The sequence below is a fragment of the Hemiscyllium ocellatum genome, chromosome 19, assembly GCF_020745735.1.
Source record: "Hemiscyllium ocellatum isolate sHemOce1 chromosome 19, sHemOce1.pat.X.cur, whole genome shotgun sequence".
Taxonomy (NCBI): domain Eukaryota; kingdom Metazoa; phylum Chordata; class Chondrichthyes; order Orectolobiformes; family Hemiscylliidae; genus Hemiscyllium; species Hemiscyllium ocellatum.
Genome location: NC_083419.1, coordinates 26,525,429 through 26,549,609, shown reverse-complemented (window position 1 = coordinate 26,549,609; position 24,181 = coordinate 26,525,429). Strand labels below are relative to the sequence as shown.

The 24,181-nt window shown below is 41.0% G+C and overlaps 2 protein-coding genes across 2 annotated transcripts in view; one reads left to right on the top strand and one right to left on the bottom strand.

Moving 5' to 3' along the window:
• The window catches only part of lemd3 (LEM domain containing 3), a 50,367-nt gene extending 46,564 nt beyond the window's left edge, over positions 1–3,803 (bottom strand). The window contains exon 1 of the mRNA XM_060839759.1: positions 2,529–3,803. Within this exon, the coding sequence (XP_060695742.1) occupies positions 2,529–3,783 (1,255 nt within the window). The 5' untranslated portion in view covers positions 3,784–3,803. The remainder of the gene's footprint in view (positions 1–2,528) is intronic.
• rps16 (ribosomal protein S16) overlaps positions 1–24,181 on the top strand; it is a 435,012-nt gene that overhangs the window by 105,049 nt on the left and 305,782 nt on the right. The gene's annotated exons all lie outside the window — the stretch shown is intronic.

Below are 24,181 nucleotides of genomic sequence, written 5' to 3'. Positions count from 1 at the left end.
ATCGGCAAAGTCTTTCCCCAGGTTAGGGGAGTCCAAAGCTAGAGGGCATAGGTTTACGGTGAGAGATGTAAGATTTAAAAGGGACCTAAGGGGCAACATTTACATAGAGGGTGGTGTGTACACAGAATGAGCTGCCAGAGAAAGGGGTGGAGGCTGGTACAATTCCAAAATTTAAAATACATTTAAATTGCTTCATGAATTATGAATTTTGAGGGATATGGGCCAAATGCTGGCAAATGGGACATTAATTTAGGATATCTGGATGGCATGGACAAGTTGGATCAAAGGGTCTGCTTCTATGCTGTACACCTCAATCGTTCATTTGAGAAAGGCAAGAATCTCATATGTCTTAACCAGTTTAATCAACCTGTTCTGCTACCTTAAGGTACCAGACAACATGCACATCTAGGTCCCTCTAATTTTAGCTGCTTCCCAGGGTCCTACTGTTTCATCATGTACTCTCTTGCCTTGTCTGCCCTGCCCAACTACATCACCTTACACTTGCCCAGATTGAACTCCATTTGCCATAGAGCAGACCCCAGCAATTTTCACATCATCCTTGAACTTACTGATTAATAAGATTTACACATACCAAATAGCAACTGACCGCTATGGAACCCCACAACGCTCAGACCTCCAGTCACTAAAACACCCTTAGTTTTCTGCCACTCAACCAATTCTTGATTCAATAAGCTAAAGTTCATTGGATCCCATTCTTACCTTGGCTATTAGTCTCCCAGATGGGACCTTATCAAAAACCTTGCAAAGTTCAAGTAGACTATATCAGATGCTCTCATCTATACATATCACCTCACTGAAAAATCTCAAAGTTATATTGGTTGTCTCGATCACTTAGTTCCAAGTTGGTCCTTTCAAATCTCTGATTTTATCAGCTTGCATTTCCAGTAACTTTGAGCTGGAGGGTGCAAAGGCAAATCTAACTAATGACAGGAGCTATTGGAAGCCCTCCTAAAACAAATTCTGAGCCCTACATTTTGCAATGACGATGCCATGGAATATGGATGAGAAATTGGTGGGAGCCCTAAAGGCATCTAAAATGCATTCAAACAAGATGGAGACCAAGATTTTAATGACATTATTTTACACAAATTGTTATCGGAGCCTACAACTACATAGCTGACTAAACAAACTGAATATAAAACATTCTCATGATAAATTACAATATTTATAATAATCCACTGGAAGGGTTTGAGCAAGCCAAGCACATTTGACCCAAATGTTTTAATACACCATCAAAAATGTGATTTTTTTTCTGAAGCATACGTAACAAGATGTAGTAACAGATTTAAATGTATGGAGTGATATTCTTCAAGAAAAAAGCTTCCTCGGTCTAAGTTGTAACACCAACAAAATGGCATTAGTATTATTGGAAGGGGATCATAGTGCCAAAAAACCATGACAGTTCAAAACAAAAGATAATCATGAGGGGCACGGATAGGATAAACAGACAAAGTCTCTTCCCCAGGTGGAAGAGTCCAGAAATAGAGGGCATAGGTTTAGGGTGAGAGGGGAAAGATATGAAAGAGACCTAAGGGCAACTTTTTCACTATTCCTGATGAAGGGCTTATGCTCGAAACGTCGAATTCTCTATTCCTGAGATGCTGCCTAACCTGCTGTGCTTTGACCAGCAACACATTTGCAGCTGTGATCTCCAGCATCTGCAGACCTCATTTTTTACTCGAACTTTTTCACAGAGGGTGGTACGTGTATGGAACGTACTGCCAGAGGAAGAGGTGGAGGCTAGTACAATTGCACCATTTAAAAAGCATCTAGATGGGTATATGAATAGGAAGGGTTTGGACGGATATGGGCCAGGTGCTGGCAAGTGGGATTAGATTGGGATAGGACATTTGGGTCGGCATGGATGAGTTGGACCAAAGGGTCTGTTTCCGTGCTGTAATCTCTATGATTCTATAATACCCTACACTTGTGCTGAAAACAAGATAATAGGTATACTTGTGCACATATCAGTGACACGATCCAACTAAGATTTAATTATTTACTAATATTAAGTGCAAACACTATTTACAACTAAATTAAAAGCAGAAAGCCTTGCTTTTGAAAGGTATGGTGGAAATTACACCAAAGAATTCAAAAATATAATAAATGGTAAAAGTGGATTCAGATCACATCAAATTTCAAGAAGGGAAAACTGTATTGCAGTAGATCAGTCTGCTACAACATAGCTTTGCAATTGTAATCATTTTGTGCAAAATAAACAAGTGAATAGGTCAGTCATATTTCAACTGATAAAACATTTAAGTGACATTTAAATTAAGTACCCCTAGTTACAGACTCAAATATGGTTGGCCTTTAAAACTACTGTAATTTCTAACTATGACTATAATAGAACTATGCCTAGAACTAGCTTACCACAACCAGGTGAAAAACATACCATTTTTGCTACACATATTCAGTAAACATTCAAAACGTTTCTGAACAGATTAATGTCTGGCAATTTGCAGTTATCACACCGCAAACTCTGATGCTTCTGTTGCAATACTTACCGTTAAGAACGCCTCCTGTTCCTCCAGAACCCCTCATCCTTATATAGGTAAGTCCCAATATGACGAAAAACAGACATGCAGCAGTTAAAAGAAGCATGGATAAGTAGTGTGCACTGAACCCACCGGTTGCCGAACCCCCCTCCCTTTTAAATTGCTGCAATAGTTCCTCCTCAGGCTCTCTGGGGCTTTTACGAAATGCACTGTAAATGTGGTTACTGCCCGTATGGTTTGAGTGATTGGCATTGATCAGAAGGGAGGACGAGGGTCCACTTGGACTGGTGATAAAATTACTTGTGGCGCTAACGTGATTATTGTTTCTCGTACTGCTCTTATAAAGACTCTCCTTCTCAGAAGCCAGCAGTCCTGGGCCAATCTTTTTGGAAGAGGAATTACGGAACCGCAATAACATGGTGGGCTCCGCTGTGGCGTCTTTCTCCCTCTGATCCTCTTCCTCCTCCTCCAGTTGGTCTCTCCTTGCGTCTAGACAGTAAGGACCGCCGGCGACGTCGTGGATCCGTTTGGCGCCGCCCTCCTCCACCGTCGCTCTCGGGTTATGATTGTTAACGGTGGCCAGTAATTTCTTGGAGAGACTCCGCCTGGAGTTGAGTCTCCGGCTCGACTCTTCTTCTCGCTCATCCTCGGAGTCAGAGTAATTACCATCCCTAACGTATGAGACTCGATTGCTGTTGGTGTTGTTGTGGCTCTGCAGATCTGTTCCCAGACGTCGTTCCTCTTCCTCCGGCGACTGCTGGACGCCGCCGCTTGTGTTCGGCCTCCACCAAGGGGTGGGGTTCCCTTTCCCGGACGAAAGGCCCGCTCCACTGCCGCTGTTATTGTTGCTGTTCACCATTCTCGGAGGGGTGTTCCTCCCTTTGCTGTGACTAGGCCGCGGGCGGGGGCAGTCGCCCGGAGCTTTATCCGTCCTGCTCGTCCTCTTGCCGGCCTCGCTTCTTCTGCCGTTGGGCTCGGCGTCCGATTCGTCCGAGCTGAAACCCAGCAGCTTGCCCGGGGTTACGGGGGCAGACGTGGGGGTGGTGGACCCGCCGAGGCCCAGGCCCGAACTCGGGCCTATTCCCCCGCTGCTGCTGCCGCCGCCGCCACCGTTCCTGGTTTTAGGCCTGGCGCCGCGCTCATCGCGCAGCTTCTTGAGCTTCTTCAGGTAGACGGGGCGCGTGCTCTCGGTCACGGGACCCGGGACCAAACCGAACTTTTTCAATTCGGAAAACAATTCCGCGTCCGTTAACTGCGCCGCCATCTTACCGCGCGAGGCGTGAGACTGCCGGAACTGACGCGAACAACCCCGCCGCGCAGCACCTCGCCCCTCCCCCTACATCCCAGGCCCAACCGCCGGCCCCTCGTGCACCGCTTTAAACTGACTGAGGAGGAAAAAAAGGGGCCTTAAAAGGGAAATGTCCTCCACGCTCCGTCAACCCGGAATGCTCATACCAATCGACAGGTACTGACTGTCCCATTTGGGGAATGATATAGAGAACTGTGGGTGCTCAAGGTACGAACTGAAAACAAAAAGTGCTGGAGCAGGGTCTGGCAGCCTCTGTGGAGAGAGAAAACCGTGTTAGCCTTTGAGCCATGGCCAGTTCTGAGGAAGGTTCACTGGATGCAGAAACGTTAACTCCGCTTTCTCTCCTCAGATGATGCCAGAACCATTGAGTTTCTTCGACTTGGGACATGCTCAGGTTTTCAGATTTTTTTTTGCTGAGCGCCAGTAGCTCCCTCCATCTGTTGTTCTTTTAGATTCGACCATTAGCTTCAGCAAAGTTAATGTGACATTCTTGACTTAGTGTTGCCAGCGTCTAGTAAATTGTCTTGCGATTGTGGGATGTCCACGGAATGTTTGGGCATCATAACAGCAGCCCTAAATGCAACCTGACTCAAAATCCAGATCTTCATTAGGCTGAGTGAGACTACCTGGACGCTTTGAAAAAATGTTTTTGTTCGTTCATGGGACGCGAGTATCAACGTCAAAGGCAGCTAACATTTAGTTGTTATTTAAAAGGTGATGATGAGTTGCCTTCTTGAACCACAGCAAACCATGTACCTGCACCACAAGTGATGACTGCAGTTTCAGAGTGGTCAAGAGACATCGTCATAACTGAAGCAAATTGTGTTAATATCAGCATCTGTCATTCCAGTTTGCCTTTCTAAGACATACTTATTTTTCTCCATTCACTTCCTATTGTAACAATGGTTTCTTTCTTCAGACGTGGCAAGCAAGTAACTGATATTCAACTAGGATTTCCAACTTTGGTTAGACATATTCTAAAAAGTTTCATCAAGTGACCTCATAACCTTTTCATGGGCAAACAATCTTTTACCAATTTCCAATGCTATTACCACAATACATGTGTTGATGGAATAAAATGACAAAAAAAATTCAATTAATGTAATACCTTTTCCTGTTTGTAATGACTACTAGATTAAACCTTAATTTCTAGATGTTTCATGTTATTTCTAAGAACTTCAAGGGAAATATATTTCTCTGATTTCTGCTTTGATACTGAAACTATTATTTGAAATAACAGTTGAATCATTAAAACAGTAAATTCCATACTTTTCAGAAAAGATTTAAGGGGAAGATATTATTGGATTGAAAGAGTTTTCATTTTAGAATTCAAGTAAAAGTTTACATCAAGATGCACATGGAAAACAAATCCTATATTCTGAGAACCTTACTGATTACTGGCACAATTTAGTAATCAATACCTGAAAAATGTTTTATTTTTATCTTTGTGCCTTCTGGGCAAGATCAACATTTATACCTGTCCTTAATTGGGTAGATGGTGCCGATCTGGTTTCTTGGACCGCAGCAATCTATGTGATGTCAGCAAATCTACAGTGTTTTTTGAAAGGGACTTTGATGATTTCCAACAACAGTGAAGGAGCAGTGAATATTTATAAATCACAATGGTGTGTAATTTGGAGGGAAACATGTAGGTAGCTGATAATCCTCAACTTCACTATCTTGATACTTTACTGGTTAAAAATATTTTCATCTCAGCCTTGAATATACTCAATAACCTAGCATTACCAATCCTCTATGGTATAGAATTCCACAGATTCTCTATCTTCAGAGAATAAATTCCTTCTCATCTCTCTGCTAATTGGGGGAAGCCTTACTCTAAGAATAGGTCACAAGGGAAAATAATCTCTCTGCATCAAACTTGTCAAGTCCCTGAGAATCTTGGATGTTTCAACAATGTTACCTCTCACTCTTCTAAATGCAAATAAGTATAGACCCAACCTATTCAAACTCTCCTCATGAGAAAATCCCTCCATATCTAGTGGAATGAACCTTCTCTGGATTCCTCCAATACCAATACATGTTGCTTTTTATAAGGAACCGTTTTATAACCTGTTTTATAATTCTGTGTCGTGTGATCTTATATTCCACATCCGCCTGATGAAGGAGCAGCACTTCGAAAGCTAGTGCTTCCAAATAAACCTGTTGGACTATAATCTGGTGTTGTGATTTTTAACTTTGTGAGCTGAGATGTCACCTCTTGTTATAAAACCTTAAGTTATCTCAAGAAGTTCAAAAAAATCATAGAGATGCACAGCACAGAATCAGACTCCTTGGTCCAACTTGTCCATGCCGACCAGATATCCCAATCCAATCTAGCCTGGCCCATATCCCTCTGAACTCTTCCTATTGATATACTCATCCAGATGCCTTTTAAATGTTGCAATTGTACTAGTCTCCACCACTTCCTCTGGCAGCTCATTCCATACAAGTACCAACCTCTGCATGAAAAAGTTGCCCCTTAGGTGATTTTTATATCTTTCCCCTCTCACCTTCTGGACTCCCCACCCCAGGGAAAAGACCATGTCAATTTAAACTATCCATGCCCCTCATGATTTTATAAACCTCTATAAGGTCACCCCTCAGCCTCCAACACTCCAGGGAAAACAGCCCTAGTCTATTCAACCACTCCCTATAGCTCAACTCCTCCAAGTCTGGCAACATCCTTGGTAAGTCTTTTCTGAACCCTTTCAAGTTTCACAATATCATTCCAATGGGAAAGAGATCAGAATCACACGCAACATTCCAAAGGTGACCTAACCAATGTCCTGTACAGCCATAACATGGCCTCCCAACTCCTGTACTCAATTCTCTGACCAATAAAGGAAAACGTACCAAACACCTTCTTCACTATCCTATCTACCTGCGATTCCACTTTCAAGTAGCTATGAACCTACACTCCAATATATCTTTATTCAGCAACACTCCCCAGGATCTTACCATTAAGTGTATAAGATTTGCTTTCCCAAAACGCAGCACCTCACATTTTTCTAAATTAAACTCCATCTGCCACTTCTCAGCCCATTGCCCCATCTGATCATGATCCTGTTGTAATCTGAGGTAACTTTTTTCACTGTTCACTATGCCTCCAATTTTGGTGTCATCTGCAAACTTACTAACTATACCTCTTATGCTCACATCCAAATCATTTATATAAATGACAAAAAGTAATGGACCCAGCACCGATCCTTGTGGCACTCCACTGGTCACAGGCATCCAGTCTGAAAACAATCCTCCACCACCAGTAGATGGCGGCATCTTGAAAAATGTCCATATTACAGAGGAGGAAGTGTTGAATGTCTTGAAACACATAAAAGTGGATAAATCCCCAGGACCTGATCAGGTGTACCCTAGAACTCTGTGGGAAGCTAGGAAAGTGCTGGGCCCTTTGTGGGCGGCACGGTGGCACAGCAGTTAGCACTGCTGTCTCACAGCGCCTGAGACCCGGGTTCAATTCCCGTCTCAGGCGACTGTGTGGAGTTTGCACGTTCTCCCCGTGTCTGCGTGGGTTTCCTCCGGGTGCTCCGGTTTCCTCCCACAGTCCAAAGATGTGCAGGTCAAGTGAATTGGCCATGCTAAATTGCTTGTAGTGTTAGGTAAGGGGTAAATGTAGGGTTTGGGTGGGTTGCGCTTTGGTGGGTCGGTGTGGACTTGTTGGGCCGAAGGGCCTGTTTCCACACTGTAAGTAATCTAATCTAATCTAATCAAGATATTTGTATCATCAATAGTCACAGGTGAGGTGCTGGAAGACTGGAGGGTGGCTAACATGGTGCCACTGTTTAAGAAGGGTGGTAAGGACAAGCCAGGGAGCCTGATGTCAGTGGTGGGCAAGTTGTTGGAGGGAATCCTGATGAACAGGATGCACATGTATTTGGAAAGGCAAGGACTGACTAGGGATAGTCAGCGTGGCTTTGTGCATGGGAAATCATGAAATCTTGATTGAGTTTTTTGAAGAAGTAACAAAGAGGGTTGATGAGGGCAGAGGGGTGGATGTGATCTATATGAACTTCAGTAAGGCATTTAGCAAGGTTTCCCATGGTGACTGGTTACGAAGGTTAGATCTCAAGGAATACAGGGAGAACTAGCCATTTTGATACAGAACTGGCTCAAAGGTAAAAGACAGAGGGTGATGGTTGACTTAAAAGAAGTTTTGGGACTTACATATTAATGAACCAAAACCTGCAACCCATTCTAAAAGGTGAAAGACTTAGCAATCCAAGTTTGTTCAATATATCACTGTATGACACTGTAATCTTTGGGTATAAATTCTGTGTCTTATGATCTTAACCTCCACTACTACCTGCTGAAGGAGCAGCACTCTGAAAGCTAGTGCTTCCAAATAAACCTGTTGGACTATAACCTGGCGTTGTGTGATTTTTAACTTTATCCTGCAAAAGACAATAGCAAACCATTGAAGTACTTTGCTCCTAAGTATGGACCATCAATGGAAATCCATGGCCCAAACTTTAGAAAAAAGGATGGGAGGAAAGATGGACCAACAAAATTGCTTGTAGAACAGAAGGTGTATGTGGCTGAAATATATGCTGTTGAAACTTTGCATCTTGCACTCACCAGACCAAATACAAGAGTGCCAAATTTCAAAGAACAACAATATAGGGAGCTGATTGGCTGACAAATCAGCACTGATTGATTGAGTTGATTCCATTGTGAATATATTAGGGAACTATTGAACCTTTCATAAAAGCAAATTACTGCAGACGCTGGAATCTGAAACCAAAAGAGAAAATGCTGGAAAATCTCAGCAGGTCTGGCAACATCTGTAAGGAGAGAAAAGAGCTGACATTTCAAGTCTAACTGACCCTTTGTCAGTTAGACTCGAAACGTCAGCTCTTTTCTCTCCTTACAGATGCTGCCAGACCTGCTGAGATCTTCCAGCATTTTCTTTTTTGGTATTGAACCTTCATGCTCTGTTGATTTAAAAAAAGTACAATGTCTGGGCATGCCCCTTTCTTTGTGCAGGGGACAGATGCCTGTTATGAATTAATGTAGCTTCTAACAAGCTTAAATGAATCACATTGTGAGTCCAACTGATAATCTAAAATAAATTGTTTGTGTAAGTGCAATGTGACTCATTTATACTTAACTACTTTCTCACAGGTGATGCTTTATTAAAAAGGTAGTCAACAATGTAAAAGCTTTCCCTCTTCTTCGACAGAGTCCTCAAACATCCTAATTTTTTTCTAAACTTAGATTTATAACATCATAGAGTCATACAGCATGGAAACAGACCCTTAAGTCCAAACAGTCCGCGTCAAACATGTTCCCAAACTAAACTAGTCCCACCTGCCTGCACTTAGCCCACATCCCTTCAAACCTTTCTTATTCATGCACTTATCCAAATATGTTTTAAATGTTATAACTGTCCTTCATCCACCACTTTTGCTGACACATAACTCCACACATGAAACACTCTCTGTCCAAAAGTGTTGCCCCGCATGTCTTTTTTTTATCAATTCTTTCATAACTCTTTTTTTCCATTCTTCATTGTTTCTTAAGGGAGATTTATTAGCCAGAAATATTAACAACCCATTCCTCTCCCTTATTTGAGCCATGTCTCTGTTTATTAAGCACATCATAATCATAATCCCATGTTGATATTTGTTCCAACCTTATTAGCTACAGTACAAACATTGACATACATATATTTTAAGATCTCCTTTGTCAATTATAACATTTTTCTTTAGCTGGTTTCTGCAATTTTTAGGATAGTTCTAATTTTTTGCTATTTGAAACACTTTGTTCTCTGATCTAATTTCTGCTGCTTTCTTCTACTTGGCTTTTCCTTTTTTCAGGATTTAAGGTGTCTCTTTGTCATCCTGTCCCTTTCACTTTTGTGCTTGGCTACCAGTCTGAAGAAGGAATGATGCCAGAAACATAAATGCCACACCAGAGCAAACGTTCAGGACAAACTCTATGCCTTTGCCTTCCTGAAACTGATTTCCTTAATCTAAAGCTATTCATTGACTTATATTTTTTCTGGATCTCTGATATTATTAATTTCTCAAATGTTGGAGCATTTATACAATTAAGTACAATTAAGTAAATTATTATAATGCCATCTCCTATTACAACATTCTAGTTCTCTTATACTATATTTTTAATTAAGATTGTAGAACATAAGAAAGGGTTAACAAAACAACACTAAATATTAATTAGCGGCATAAAAATATTCATTGCATAACTTGGAATGAAATTTAAAAACAGTATGGAGAACTGAAACTCAGAAGCTTAAAACAATAGATGACTTTGCAATTAAATAAATTAAAACAAATTCAAAACTAATGCAGTTATGTTATACAGCCAGTGCTAGGAAGATTTTAAAACATTTAGGAAGTATTCCACGTATAAGAATCTCCGTTTTAAATTTTTAAAAATTTTTGAACTTTGGAAATTGTAACTTTAATAGTCAGTTGATAGATTTTTCTATGTAGACTAGAGGCTGAGAAAGACACTCCCAAAACAGTTGTTTTGTCCTAAGATTTTATAAAAGGGAAATTGTTGCAGCAACAGGAAGTCCTGATCAACATCACTAAGAACATAATCATCGTCAGCAGCAATCACTTCACTAACAAATATCTTTGTCCACGTAGGAAATGCCATGAATCTGCTCATGGATTCTGTGGGTCCTTTTGTGGCTGATGAGTCTGATCCTAGAGCTGCATCTCCAATTACACATTTGGCAGGTGTTCCCAGGAGGTAGAATTTGTCCTTGGCCTTGAAATTGCTGCCTCTCCTTTCCAGTGGCAAATCTCAAATAACTTTGCCCCCTCATTACAGAAGCTTCCTCCAAATTGGTTTCTTCTGAATGAGGGTGTCCCATGCATTGACACCTATGTTGCATTCCTTGAGAGAAACCTTCAGGCAGACTTTGAAATGCTATCTTTGTCCTCTTCTTTGAGGTGCCTTCCTTGAGTTGAGCGAAGATGATTTGCTTCGGCAATCAGAATTCTGGCATCCTAACCACATGGCTGGCTGAGTGGACTTGGTTTCAGATAATCATGGGCTCGATGCTGGTGCTATTAGCTGCTTCTAGGATGCTGACATTAGTAAGCCTGTCTTCCCAGCTTATGCAGAGAATCCATATCCAACAGCGTTGATGTACTCCTCAAGGGCCTCGAGATGAGGTCTATACACAGTCTTAAGTTTCAGAGCCTTATAGAATAGTCAGAGGAATGACTGCCTTGTATCCAGTAATCTTGGTATCGGCGCAGATGTCACAGTCATTGAAGACTTTCATCCTTAGGTGTCCAAAGGTGGTGCTTGCAGATTGCATACCATGTTGACGCTCCGCATCGATGTCAGCCTTAGATGAGAGGTAGCTTCCCATGTATGGGAAACATTTCACATTAGGGAGGGATTTCTTTGTTGATCTTAATGGAGAGATGGACCAGAACTTTACCTGGGATGGATTGGTATAGGATTCCTCTGAGGTAGACATTTTGTGCAGTGCATCTTTTAACATGAGAATACTGTTGCACATCAATAGACCTTACAGAGGTTTATCAAATCATGAGCGGCATGGATAGGATAATTAGACAAGGTCTTTTCCCTGGGGTGGAGGAGTGCAGAACTAGAGGGCATAGATTTAGGGTGAGAGGGGAAACATTTAAAAGAGAACTAAGGGACACATTTTTCACACAGAGGGTGGTGCATGTATGGAATGAGCCAGAGAAAGTGTTGGCAGATGGTACAATTACAACAGCTAAAAAACGTCTGGATGGGTATAGAGGGAAATGAGCCAAGTGCTAGCAAATGGGACTAGATTAGGTTAGGTTAGGATTTACAAATTACCCAGCCATTTCACTCACCAAAAAACAGATATCAGGAATTTGGGCCCTGAGAAATTCACCAGAATGTATTGGATTTTCTACATTGGATCTCTGTTCAAATTGTTCCCTTTTGCTTATGTGTTACACTAAGCGCTTCTAACTAACTCTAAATTTATGCTTGATCATGAATTAGAGTACTATGTGAGATTTCAGGTTTCCCATATCCCTCTGGCAGCAGTTGCATTATTTGTGGATACCTGAATGAAATAAGAATGTAGGAAATGAGTGCCGATGTAGGCTGTTTGGCCCCTCAAACCAACCCCACCATTGAACAAAATCATGGCTAACTTACCCCAATCCTCTTTCCGCTGGCGCACCATACCCTCAACTCCCTAACATTTCAAAAAATTATCTACCTTCTCTTAAAATACTTTCAGTCAACTCGCTGGGATAGGGAATTTCAGACTTGCATTATCTTCTGGCCGAAGACATTCTTTCACATCTTTGTTTTAAACAAATGTTCCTGATTCTGTAACTATGTCCCGTACATCAAAATTCCCTCAGTAATGGAAATATCTTCTCAACATTTAACCTGTCAAGCCCATCCTCCCTCAGAGGCTTGTAATAATAGATAATAGATAGTAGGTGCAGGAGTAGACCATTCAGCCCTTCGAGCCTGCACCGGCATTCAATATTATCATGGCTGATCATTCCTAATTAGTATCCTCTTCCTGCCTTATCTCCATAACCCTTGATTTCACTATCTTTGAGAGCTCTCTCCAACTCTTTCTTAAATGAATCCAGAGACTGGGCCTCCACTGCCCTCTGTGGCAGAGCATTCCACACAGCCACCACTCTCTGGATGAAGAAGTTTCTCCTCATCTCTGTCCTAAATGGTCTACCCCGTATTTTTAAGCTGTGTCCTCTGGTTCGGCACTCACCCATCAGCGGAAACATGTTTCCTGCTGCCAGAGTGTCCAATCCTTTCATAATCTTATATGTCTCAATCAGATCCCCTCTCAGTCTTCTAAACCCAAGGGTATACAAGCCCAGTCGCTTCAGTCTTTCAGTGTAAGGTAATCCCGCCATTCCAGGAATTGACCTCGTGAACCTACGCTGCACTCCCTCAATAGCCAGAATGTCTTTCTTCAAATTTGGAGACCAGAACTGCACACAGTACTCCAGGTGTGGTCTCACCAGGACCCTGTACAGCTGCAGAAGCACCTCTTTGCTTCTATACTCAATTCCTCTTGTTATGAAGGCAAGCATGCTATTAGCCTTCTTCACTACCTGTTGTACCTGCATGCTGGCCTTCATTGACTGGTGTACAAGAACACCTAGATCTCTCTGTACTGCCCCTTTACCTAAATTGATTCCATTGAGGTAATAATCTACCTTCCTGTTCTTGCCACCAAAGTGGATAACCATACATTTATCCACATTAAACTGCATCTGCCATGCATCTGCCAACTGACCTAACTTGTCCAGGTCACCCTGTAATCTCCTAACATCCTCATCACATTTCACCCTGCCACCCAGCTTTGTATCATCAGCAAATTTGCTAATGTTATTGCTGATACCATCTTCTATATCATTAACATATATTGTAAAAACCTGCGGTCCTAGCACAGATCCCTGCGGTACCCCACTGGTCACTGCCTGCCATTCTGAAATGGAGCCATTTATCACTACCCTTTGTTTCCTATGAGCCAACCAATTTTCAATCCAATCTAGTACTTTGCCCCCAATACCTTGTGCCCTAATTTTACTCACTAACCTTCTGTGTGGGACTTTACCTAAACTTGAATGTTTAGGTAAGATCACCTCTCATTCTTCTAAATGTGAATGAATAAATGCATTACCTATAAGTAAGCTCTTTCATTCCAAGAATCAACCTAGTGAATCTTTTTGTTTCCAATTCCAGTATATCTTTTCTTAAATACAGGGGCCAAACCTGTACATAGAACATGAGGTGTGGCCTCACCAATGCCCTGTTCAGTTGTACCAAGACGCCTCTATTTTTAAACTCCAACCTCCTAGCAATAAAGGTCAAAATTCAATCTGACTTCTTAATTACTTGCTGCACCTGCATGCTAGACTTCTGAGTTTCATTCACAACAACATCCATATCCCTCCGTGCTCTACTTTTTTGGAGACTCTCTCCATTTAAATATTTGTCTGTCTTTTGATTATTTCAACAAAGGTGCATGATACCACATGTTCATACATTAAACTCTATCTTCCAAGTTTTTGCTCACTCACTCAAACTATCATTATCCCTTTGTGGATTCTCTATGTTTACATCACAGCATACTCTCCCACCTATTTTTGTATTTCAGCAGATTTGGACGTATTACACTCTCCACCTGCCACTTTCAATAATTGAGTAAGTGAGGCTCTAGAACCAATGTTCCCTGTTGTAGTTTTCTTCTGTCATGTGAACTTCCAAGGTCCAGTAAATATGCAGATTAAAATCACCCATGGCGATTGTAATGTCCTTCTTCCATTAATTCCTGATTACACTTCCTCCTATGGCGAGGCAACTCTTCTGTGCCCATAGACAACTCCCACCCTGCAACTTCTTTCCTTTACTATTTCAACTCGCACCCCAAACCGATTCCCCATCATGATCTATTGCACCTAAATCATTACTCACTACCAAACTGATACTATGCTTTATTAACAATTCTATGCTAACTCCTTTTATTTTGACTATTCTTCTGGAATGTTGAATACTCCTGAATGCTGAATCTTTCTCACTCTGCAATCAAGTCATATTCATTATTTCTGTTTGTGCTGCCAACAATTCATTTAACTTGTTACCAATGTTACATGCATTCAGATAAAGAGCCATGAGCTTTGACTTTTTACCAATTCAACTTACTCTGATTCTAATTTTGGCTGCACTTTTTTGTATATATTTTCTACCTCTTCCTGTCACACCTTCATCATTGTTCACCCCTTCACTACTTTGCACCTCTCCTTTTGACTTTTTAAACTTCTCTTTAATTGAACTCCCCCCCCCCCCCCGCAACTAAGTAACTAAAAGCTCGCTAGTTTTGAGAAGATTTGTAGCTCAGCTTCAGGCTCTGGATGTAAGTTTGCTTGCTCAGCTGGAAGGGTCATTTTCAGATGTTTCATCACCATACTGGGTAACATCAGCAGTGAGCCTCCGATGAAGCACTGGTGTTAGTGACTCGCTTTCTATTTAGGTGTTTAGGTTTCCTTGGGTTGGTGATGTCATTTCCAGTGTTTTTCTTCAGAGGGTTGTAAATGGGGTCCAAGTCGATGTGATTTGTTGATAGAGTTCCTGATTAAAGCTCTATTTACAACTCTCATTGTATGACTCTCTAGGATTTTGGTCTCCCTTTTCCCAGTATTGGTGCCTGTGGCTCATGATTCAGTACCCAATTCTTCAACATCAAACTTTGAGCCATACATGTCAACTTGGACGTGATTCAGATATTATTCTGGAGGTTCTGCTTTTCATGTAGTATTCTGGTGATTCTGTTTTTTTAATTTAGCCCCAAACTGCTCATGAATGCTCAGCAGAATCTCTTTCTGAGTTCTACTTACATTGTTGCTACCTACGTGGACCACGACAACTGGATTCTTCCTCTCCAGTCCAAGTATCTCTTCAATCCAAAGGCAATGTTCTGAACCTTGGCACCAGGTGGGCAACACAGTCATCTTGTTGTTCCAGAAAACAGTATCTACACCCCTATTTATGTTACCCCCTGTTGGGACGGACCCGTAGGGTCTCGTCTCCACGTGTTCTTTGGAAGGAGAGATCACACCGGCTAGAGTTTGGAGCAAAAACACCGTTTATTACAGAATCAAGACTGGCAAGCTATACAACGAATTCAAGAGCATGCAATTCGTTGGAGAAGGCGTTCTCTCTTCCTCTACGGACCTGGAGCAGTTATACTTCGCGCTTCCTCGAGTTCCCGGTCAGGTTCCCCTCGTTCGGTTCTCTCATTGGTCGGTTCACCTGTCTGTGAAGGGATTAGTGTCTCTATTGGCTGCCCCGAGATACCTGTCCAGCTCCTTCTGTGCTGAACAATGGGTAGACATCCTGGGTTCAGCAGTTTCCGATCTTGTAATTTAAAAGTTTATTGTTTGGAAGGGTTTCCTCATTGCTATGCGCCTGGCTGTCTGGGCGTTCACAATAGTTCTCCATAGTTGAATATACAGGTATTATCATTTAACACAGGACCTGAATGAGTTTGACGTCAGCGGAGGCATTAGCAAGTACTTTATCAATCAAGTGTAGTATCGGTGCGATTTACACTATCCGATAGTTACCGGTTTCCTTTATTAACAATGAGATTGTAACAGGATGATCTGAAACTGACGGACATGTTCTAATCCCCAAGGAATGTGGCCTGCAGTGGCTGGGTTTACTTTACATGGCTGTGTTTTAGCTGGTACCTGACAGTGTCTGCTTTAATAATGGTGCTCCCCTCCCTAGCCCCAATGTAGGTACCCCGATAGCAGATTAACCCCAACACCCCTTATAACTGTTATATGAGTCAGCACATAGTACTAGCCTAGAATCTTCTCTCTCCATTGGTGTTCCATTTGGATCTTTTAAATTCCAGCAATATTATTTATTGTAGCTTCCTTTAAGAAGGACAGTCTATCTTTTAGAACAGAATACTGGCTATATCGCATGTTTTCAATGCAGAACCCTCAACATCCTTCTGAGTACAACCACAGCTGACAGCATGAAAAGGAAGCCAGCAGCAAGGAATCCACTCATTCCCATGTTATAATCAGGAAAATGTGGTAGGAGAACAAAGTTTACACCATCAATGAAGCCAGTCCAGGTAGGTCATAAATTGCCATGGCAAAGAAACATAAATGAACTGTTAGTCTACAACAGATACACAAAAAGTCAAGTTGTAAAATAAATCCTGCTTCTTTAGCTCAATTATGTTTTATCCTTGAAAAATGAAGAAAGAGAAAAAAGCTACATTTTTTTTACCTTTAATGGGTCAACTTTTGGCCTTATATTTGTTTGTATGTAACTTTTAAAAATTCGAAATCTGACCTCATACACCTTATCTTCCAGTTTCCCAGCCAAGCCTGCATCACAAAGTCTCCACTTTTAAAAGCAGGCTGGCTGCCCATAACTCTATTTTCTCCACATTAACAGTTAGTGAGAGGACTGCTGATATAATTTGTTCCTTAAGAGATTCACCAGTTAACATTTCAATAAATATGGCAACATTTAATTCCTCTTTGAGGTATAGATCTCTGGAAACCGAATCCTGCTATTCTTAAAGGCTCATTGAGGTTTAGGTGAATCAATTAACTATTATTGTCTCAATTTGATATAGACAATGAGGCAGGACAGTCCATAAATGGGGTTCATCTAATTTTAATGCCCATCCTCAATGCCTGGCTCATTGACAAATACGCTCCCTCCAAACTCCCCAGACTTTAAAAAAAATGACTGATGCATCTGTGGCCTACTCTGTATTCTCGTGTTGATATGTTCATGCTGGTAGGAACGTAGTGTGCATCTGTCCCTTCTTGGAGAGATGGACACTTCATTATAACAGCCCAGATTTCTTATTTCAACAGTTACCCAGAAAATGTTAGGGTGGCACGGTGGCTCAATGGTTAGTACTACTGTCTCATATCATCAAGGACCTGTATTCGATTCCAGTCTTGGGTGACTATCTGTGTGGAGCTTACACATTCACCTTGTGTCTGTATGGGTTTCCTCTAGGTGCTCTTGTTTCCTCCCACAGTCAAAGATATGCAGGTTAGATGGATTGGTCATCTAACCTTGTAATGTCTAAAAATGTGAAGGTTGGGAGAGTCAGTCAAAGTAAATGTGGGTTACAACGATAGGATGAAGGACTAGGTCTGAGTGGGATTGTCTTCGGAGGGCCAGTGCAGACTCAAAGGGCCTTAAGGCCTCCTTCTTCACTGTAGGGATTCTATGATTAAACAAAACCTGCTCTACCTCCTTGGCAACAATTGAGCTGAATTCTTGATTCACCATTCCCTTCACCACACATCTACCCCCACCCCAACCCCATCAACTACACCCCTCTGACCAATGACATCTCAGGACTTAACACCTCCACCTCCAAACCTGATCATCTCCCAATGTGACAATTGGCCCACGCCTGGGCAAGCTGACCCTAAATCATCCCCTGCTGGGTCTGAAACCATCCCTCTCCCTGACTCAACCTTGGTGGACCTGACTTCCATCCCCCATGACACAATGTTATATCACAGATGCTTTCTCTTCCTCACCAATCCAAACCCTTCAACCTAAACCCTGACCTGAACCAACCGGGCACTCAATAATTTGCTGGAGCTGACACCACTCCTGCCCTATCGTGCCAGCCATCCATCCCAACACTATATCCACCTCCCCCAACCATGATACCACCCTCCAACCCATACCCACTTACACACCTGACATCTTACCCCCTCATTTAACATACACACTTACCTTCCCTTAGCCATTGTCAAAGTTATTCTGGCACTTTAGAACAGTTTAATCCTGAAATATGCAGCAAGTAAATATGAGGTAAGTCTTGCCATATAATGCTGCTGTTGCATTAAGTGGGCTTCTCCCCTTTACCCCCAATGGATTCATTCAGACCAAACTAGACTATGAATTTGGATCGGAAAAATTGCCAGCAATTAAATAAGTAATTTTAAAGGGGATTGCTACCTGTGAATTTTTTTTTCAGATGGCAATCGGAAAACCTTGGCCAATTTTTGGATCAGGTTCACATAGCAAAGTGGGAATTTGATTTGAATTTACAAATGGAGACCAGATTTCTGAAGGCTCGCAATATCTGCAGCGAAATGCACACTTTTGCAGACAGTTGCAACAGCTTTGTACTTTTTAGCACTTCTTGTGGGATAAAAGAAACAAGAGTTCACCTCTAATTTCTTAAGCAAATTCTCATCATCCTCTCTGATGATTGCGACGTATCTTTATGTCACAAAGAACCACACCCCCTTTATAACCCACACATCCAATCCAATGTCCCTCTATCAAACTCACTTAGCTAATAATCTTTCTCAGTCTTCTTCAGAGGTCACACTATTCTCAGCAATTGGTCTTTGGTCAATTTTCTTCGTTCAATAATATTAAGAAATCACTGAATGCACAGCAATAGTGAATGATCCAGACAATATCCTAGCTACAGAGTGAAACATCTGTACTCCAGAACTAGCTGTGCCTCGAGCCAAGCTGTTACAGTACATTTACTACAAAGTGCCTGACAAAGTGGAAAATTGTGTCATGCCCTTAAAAAGCGTGATAAATGCAATTTGGCTTATTATTGCCTCATCTGACTGCTCGTCATCAACAGCAAAGAGATGGAAGGGATCATCAATCATGTGGCACTTCAAGTTCTATTAGAATCACTAGGATGTCCAGATAGATTCCAAACAAGGATACAATGGCTCAATTCCAGTGATGCAACAAGAATATCTGCTGTTAATGTCAAGGCTGCATTTGACAAAATTTGAAAATAATGATTCCAAGTAAAACTAATCCAATTCGGATTAAGAGCACAGTTCTGCAGAAGGGTCACTGGACTTGAAATGTTAACTCTGTTTTCTCTCCAGAGATAGTCCCAGACCTGCTGAGTTTCTCCAGCAATTTCTGTTTTTGTTTTGGATTTCCAGTATCCACAGTTTTTATTTTATTTTCTTATTTCTGGATTGTTAATCCAATAAAATAACCACACTATTAGATGAAGTGTACTTCACTATTACACTATTAGATGAAGTGTAGGGGGAGGAGACTTCTCACTAGAGAATTGATTCCAGCACAGACCAGGTGGGAAAAGTAGTGTGTTTAATACTAAATTTGAAGGATAGCAATGATATGTCATTGCACTATCCGAATAGCTAAAAGATTAAGGTTCTAATGTTCAATTATCAGACTTGTTAGGACTTGATGCTGGATCTGCCAGAAGAAATTGACCTAAAGACCATGCAAATTGGTGTTAGGGCCTCAACTCCATTGTTGGCAGTTCAAAAATACGTTAAGTTATTGAAAAAGCTCAGTCCATGTTATTTTAATTCAGTGAAGTGTGCCAGTGATAAAACACTTGCTTTGGGTGTTTTGTTTTTGAGTGGCAGTTCATTGTTCTTCGTCCTACCTGGGGAAATTCCTTTCAAAATACTGACCTCTTCTTTGAAACAAAGCATTTGAAATCTGGGATCTTGCACATTCTGCCATGCCTGTAATTGTGTAGCATCTTTTCTGAGTTACTCCAGCCAAAAATGCGCCTCCCCTTTAAAGGGGTGCAACCTGCCTTCAAGGGGTTTAACCACATATGAAAATCACCCGTCCATACCAAACTACCAATGTTAAGTACAAATACTGCTGTAAGCCTACTTGTTTTGTTTACTAAATGAAGAACACAAATATAGGGTCATGTGATTGGCCATCCATTTTGCACATGAATGTTCACATGGCAATTCCTGTCTCATTAGTGTGCATATATGTTAAAGTTCCAACATACAATATATTCAGAAAATGAAAGAAAGCATTTAGTTTAATCTTTATTACTCCCAGTGTTTCTGAAATAAGTCACTTTCGGACAAGTGAACCAAAATGTCTTGTTTCCATTCTTATAAGAAAATATATAAATAGAAAACTATTTAAAGGAATACATCTGCATATCTATTTTAGAATTGGATTAAAGATTCCAGCGTTATGTAGGAACATACTACCGTACTCAAATTGAATAAGACAGAACTTTCATTTATGTTGTGCTTCATCGCATCCACTGGATCTTCTAACCATACAACCGAGGAATATGGCAGCCAACTTATATATTTCCAACATGTACAGCAAATGAATGAACTGGCAGATAAATATTTTTGATTATATTTGATGAGGAAAGAATGTTGGCCAATATGTGAGGAAAACCCCTTCCTTTTCTATGTTGCACTGTGGGATTTTCCACATCCACCTGAACAACCATGTGGGACCTCAATTTGACGTCTCATACAAACAACAGCATTTCAAATATTGCAGTCCTCTCTCAGCACCACCCTAGGGTATAAGTGTGATTAAATACTCAAATCTATAATGCCACTTGTATCGCAAATTTCAAGCTCCAGAAGCTATAGTACTACTAACTCAACCAAGCTGGTGATGGATTGAATTTTTTTTCTTTGTTCTTTAGCTAAATAGCCTACATGTGCACCACAGGTAGTTCAAAGGAGTAATTACTTGAATTAATACTGAACACTTGCTTTGAAAAAAAATAATTGTTTGAGGTTTCTGATGCCTAAGCATCTGTGTTTGTAAAACAAGAAAAACTAATGTCCAAGTCAGGCCCCTTCAATTTTACTATAAGAGAATGTTTTGAATGTTGAAACATGACATTTTGTTCCTGTGCCAGAAACTTTATTAATATTCCTTTACCACAGTATATGTACAGAATTGTTTGAATTCCATTGTTCTTTTGGGAGTATTCTTTTGTGCAATCAGGTGTTTCAGAATAATAGCATGTATTTGCAGCTGTGTCATGTTATTTTTCTTCTGCAGTGAATAATTTTGTTTACTTTGACGATAGAAAGATATGCATGGATATGAAGTAAGAATACTTCCCATGATAAAAGACTGCCAACATTTATTAAATTTAACTAAATATTATGCAGATATACCAGCAAAATATCATGCTGCTAACTGAATCCTTATTCTCAGTCTGATTGAAGAAACATCAGATAACTTCCTCTCCCTCCCCCATATTCCACTTGCGTGCATTACAAGTAAAATATTTATGTCTAATGAATCCTTCTCACATCACCTTTAATCTGTTACACGCAAAATCCATTTTATGGGAACCAGTCTAAACATAATGTCTGGTAATCCTTCAACCTTAAACTGTTGAAAATCTTAGGAAAGCATGTCACCACACATGCACAACATCTGTTGTGTCCAATATTGTCTTAGTATAAGGCAGTTGATATACATTTTATAAGCATAAAACATAAAATTGGAAAGGTTTTACCATTGGGCTGAACTTGACATGGTTATAGAAAAATTGTAAAAGCATACCCATGCTATCTTTAGACATATCTTTAGAGAATCAAAACTGGACCAAAAGGTTATAGTTTTTGAAGGTTATAATATAAATGCCTGACAATATCAACAAATTAATTATGCTGAGGACTAACAAATCGGTTGATGAAATGTATTTACTGTTTTGTAAGATGTGTGATTCATCTACATTTTAATAGTTATGTTAAAATTTGAATTTTGAGTTTTTGGCATGTAGATTTGGGTCAGAAGGGTTTAGTGATTAACTTGTAAATACTTATGTTACCATGCTGATTTCTTTTAAAAAGCAGAATGGCAGGGGGAGTTCCTGCTATAAAACAGTTGCTTCAGAAAAAGGAAGATAGTTTAGAACTACTAAGAAGCTCCAGATCAGAAGTTTTGGTTAAAGTCCTAAAAAGGTGATTTGAAACTAAGAAAGTCTGCACTCAGTTGTATGAATGCTCAAGGAAAGGGCAGCACAGTGCCAGGGACCTGGGTTCAATTCCACCCTTGGGCAACATGTAAAATATGCACATGTCTGCATGGGTTTCCTCTGGGTGCTCTGGTTTCCTCCCACAGTCCAAGGATGTGTAGGTTAGTTGGATTGACCATGCTAAATTGCCCATAGTGTTCAGGGATGTGTAAATTAGGTGGATTAGCCATTGGAAATGCAGGGTTACAGAGATAAGATAGGCAGATAGATCTGAGAGGGATGCTCTTCGGAGAGTCGGTGTGGACTTGTTGGTCCGAATGCCTGTTTCCACACTGTGGAGATGCTATGAGAGGGATATTAGATTCCCATGATGTGGAATTGAAGTCATGGTTAAATTAAGCCTTATAATTGTGAAAGAGAAGGGAATTCTCTCTAATATGAGTACTGTAAAAGAGTGCATTTGGAATTAATTGGAATGCATTTTCCCACATGTTTCTAAATTTTAAAACTTTGTTAAATGTAAACACAGAGGAACCTCGATTATCCAAATACTAATTATCCAAAAATCAGATTATCCAAAGGAGATCTCGAGGCCCCAATGGAAACATTATATCAAAGACGTGTCAGTGATCGTTTCTTTCGTTGACAGTGATTAAACAGGCATTGTCTCCAAATGACTGACTGCCCGCCCTCTCTCTCTCCCCACACTTTCCCTGAAGTTCCACAGAGGGGTGTACCCTAAACCCCCCATCCCCAGATAATCTCTCCAACATTGTTCTGTACAGGGTAAAGGTGGAACCTGTCAAAAAGTGGCTGTGTGTGTGTGCGCTTTTTGGAGACTTACCCCACAAAGGCAACTGCAACAGCTTTGTTGTTGGTGTCCAGTCTGGCTGCCCCGGAGAGGGGCATATGTACGGGGTTGGGGGCAGTGTCCGATGGGGTTGGGGCAGGGGGAAGTGTTGGACAGGGTTGGGGGTGGGGGTTGGGGGGGGGAGGTGCCGGACAGAGTTGGGGGTGAGGGGGCGGTGTTGGACGGGGTTGGGGGCATGGCGTGGTGTCGGACAGAGTTGGGGTGGAGGCAGTGTCGGACAGGGTTGAGGGCAGGGGGAGGTGTCGGACGGGGTTGGGAGCGGGGCAGGTGTTGGACGGTTGGTGGGGGCAGAGTTGGGGGTGCTTTGCACGCTATGTGCTGCTGCACTCTCCTGAACGAGGAGCAGACTTTAAAAACTCTGAGCCCCAGAGGAAAGGCATTTACTCAATTAAGCGAATAATCGATTATCCGAACAAAATAGTGCCCGCCCATCACATTCGGATAATCGAGGTTCCCCTGTAGTTTGCTTTATTTTGTTTTATGTTAATTTCTTTTGTGTAATAAATTTCATTTTTAATTGTTACAACCGAACATATAACATTGTGTTTGTGTTTCAGAGAAAGACCACCATATTAACCAAAACAAAGATGTCAGATTTCAGATTTCCTGTCTAATTTGTTTGTGTTTGGAATTTCGCATTTCTATACAATGCCGATAACTTTAGATTCCCTTGGCCAACAAACATCTACCTACCTCTCTCTTAAAAGTGAACCATGACACTCCATCTATTGGATTCTGTGGTCAAAAAGTTGAAAGTCACTCACTTCGAGAGAAAACAATGTTTCCTCATTTCTGTCCATAATTTTAAAAAACATACCTCTAGTTCTAGACTCAGAAGAGAAAACATCATTCAATCACACCATCTCTCATTACTCTAAACTCCAATTAAAAACAATTCCAGTCTGTCAAATGTTTCTTCATTCTAAGTATTAATTTAGAAGACACAAAATACTACAGATGATGGAAACCTGAAATAAGAAGAATAAATGCAAGAGAAACTTATTGGTTTCAGAATGTATGTGAAGAGAGAGAAAGAGTTAACATTTGAGTCTGATATGACTTTGTTGTTGCTGACAAAGGCTGGAAAATTGAGTTTTTTTTTATGCTGTTGACAGTGTGGAGGAGGAAAGAGTGGAATTGATCTTGAGAGTGCCCAGGACAAAAGATAAAATTAGTGTTATTGGTATTAAAGGAAAAGA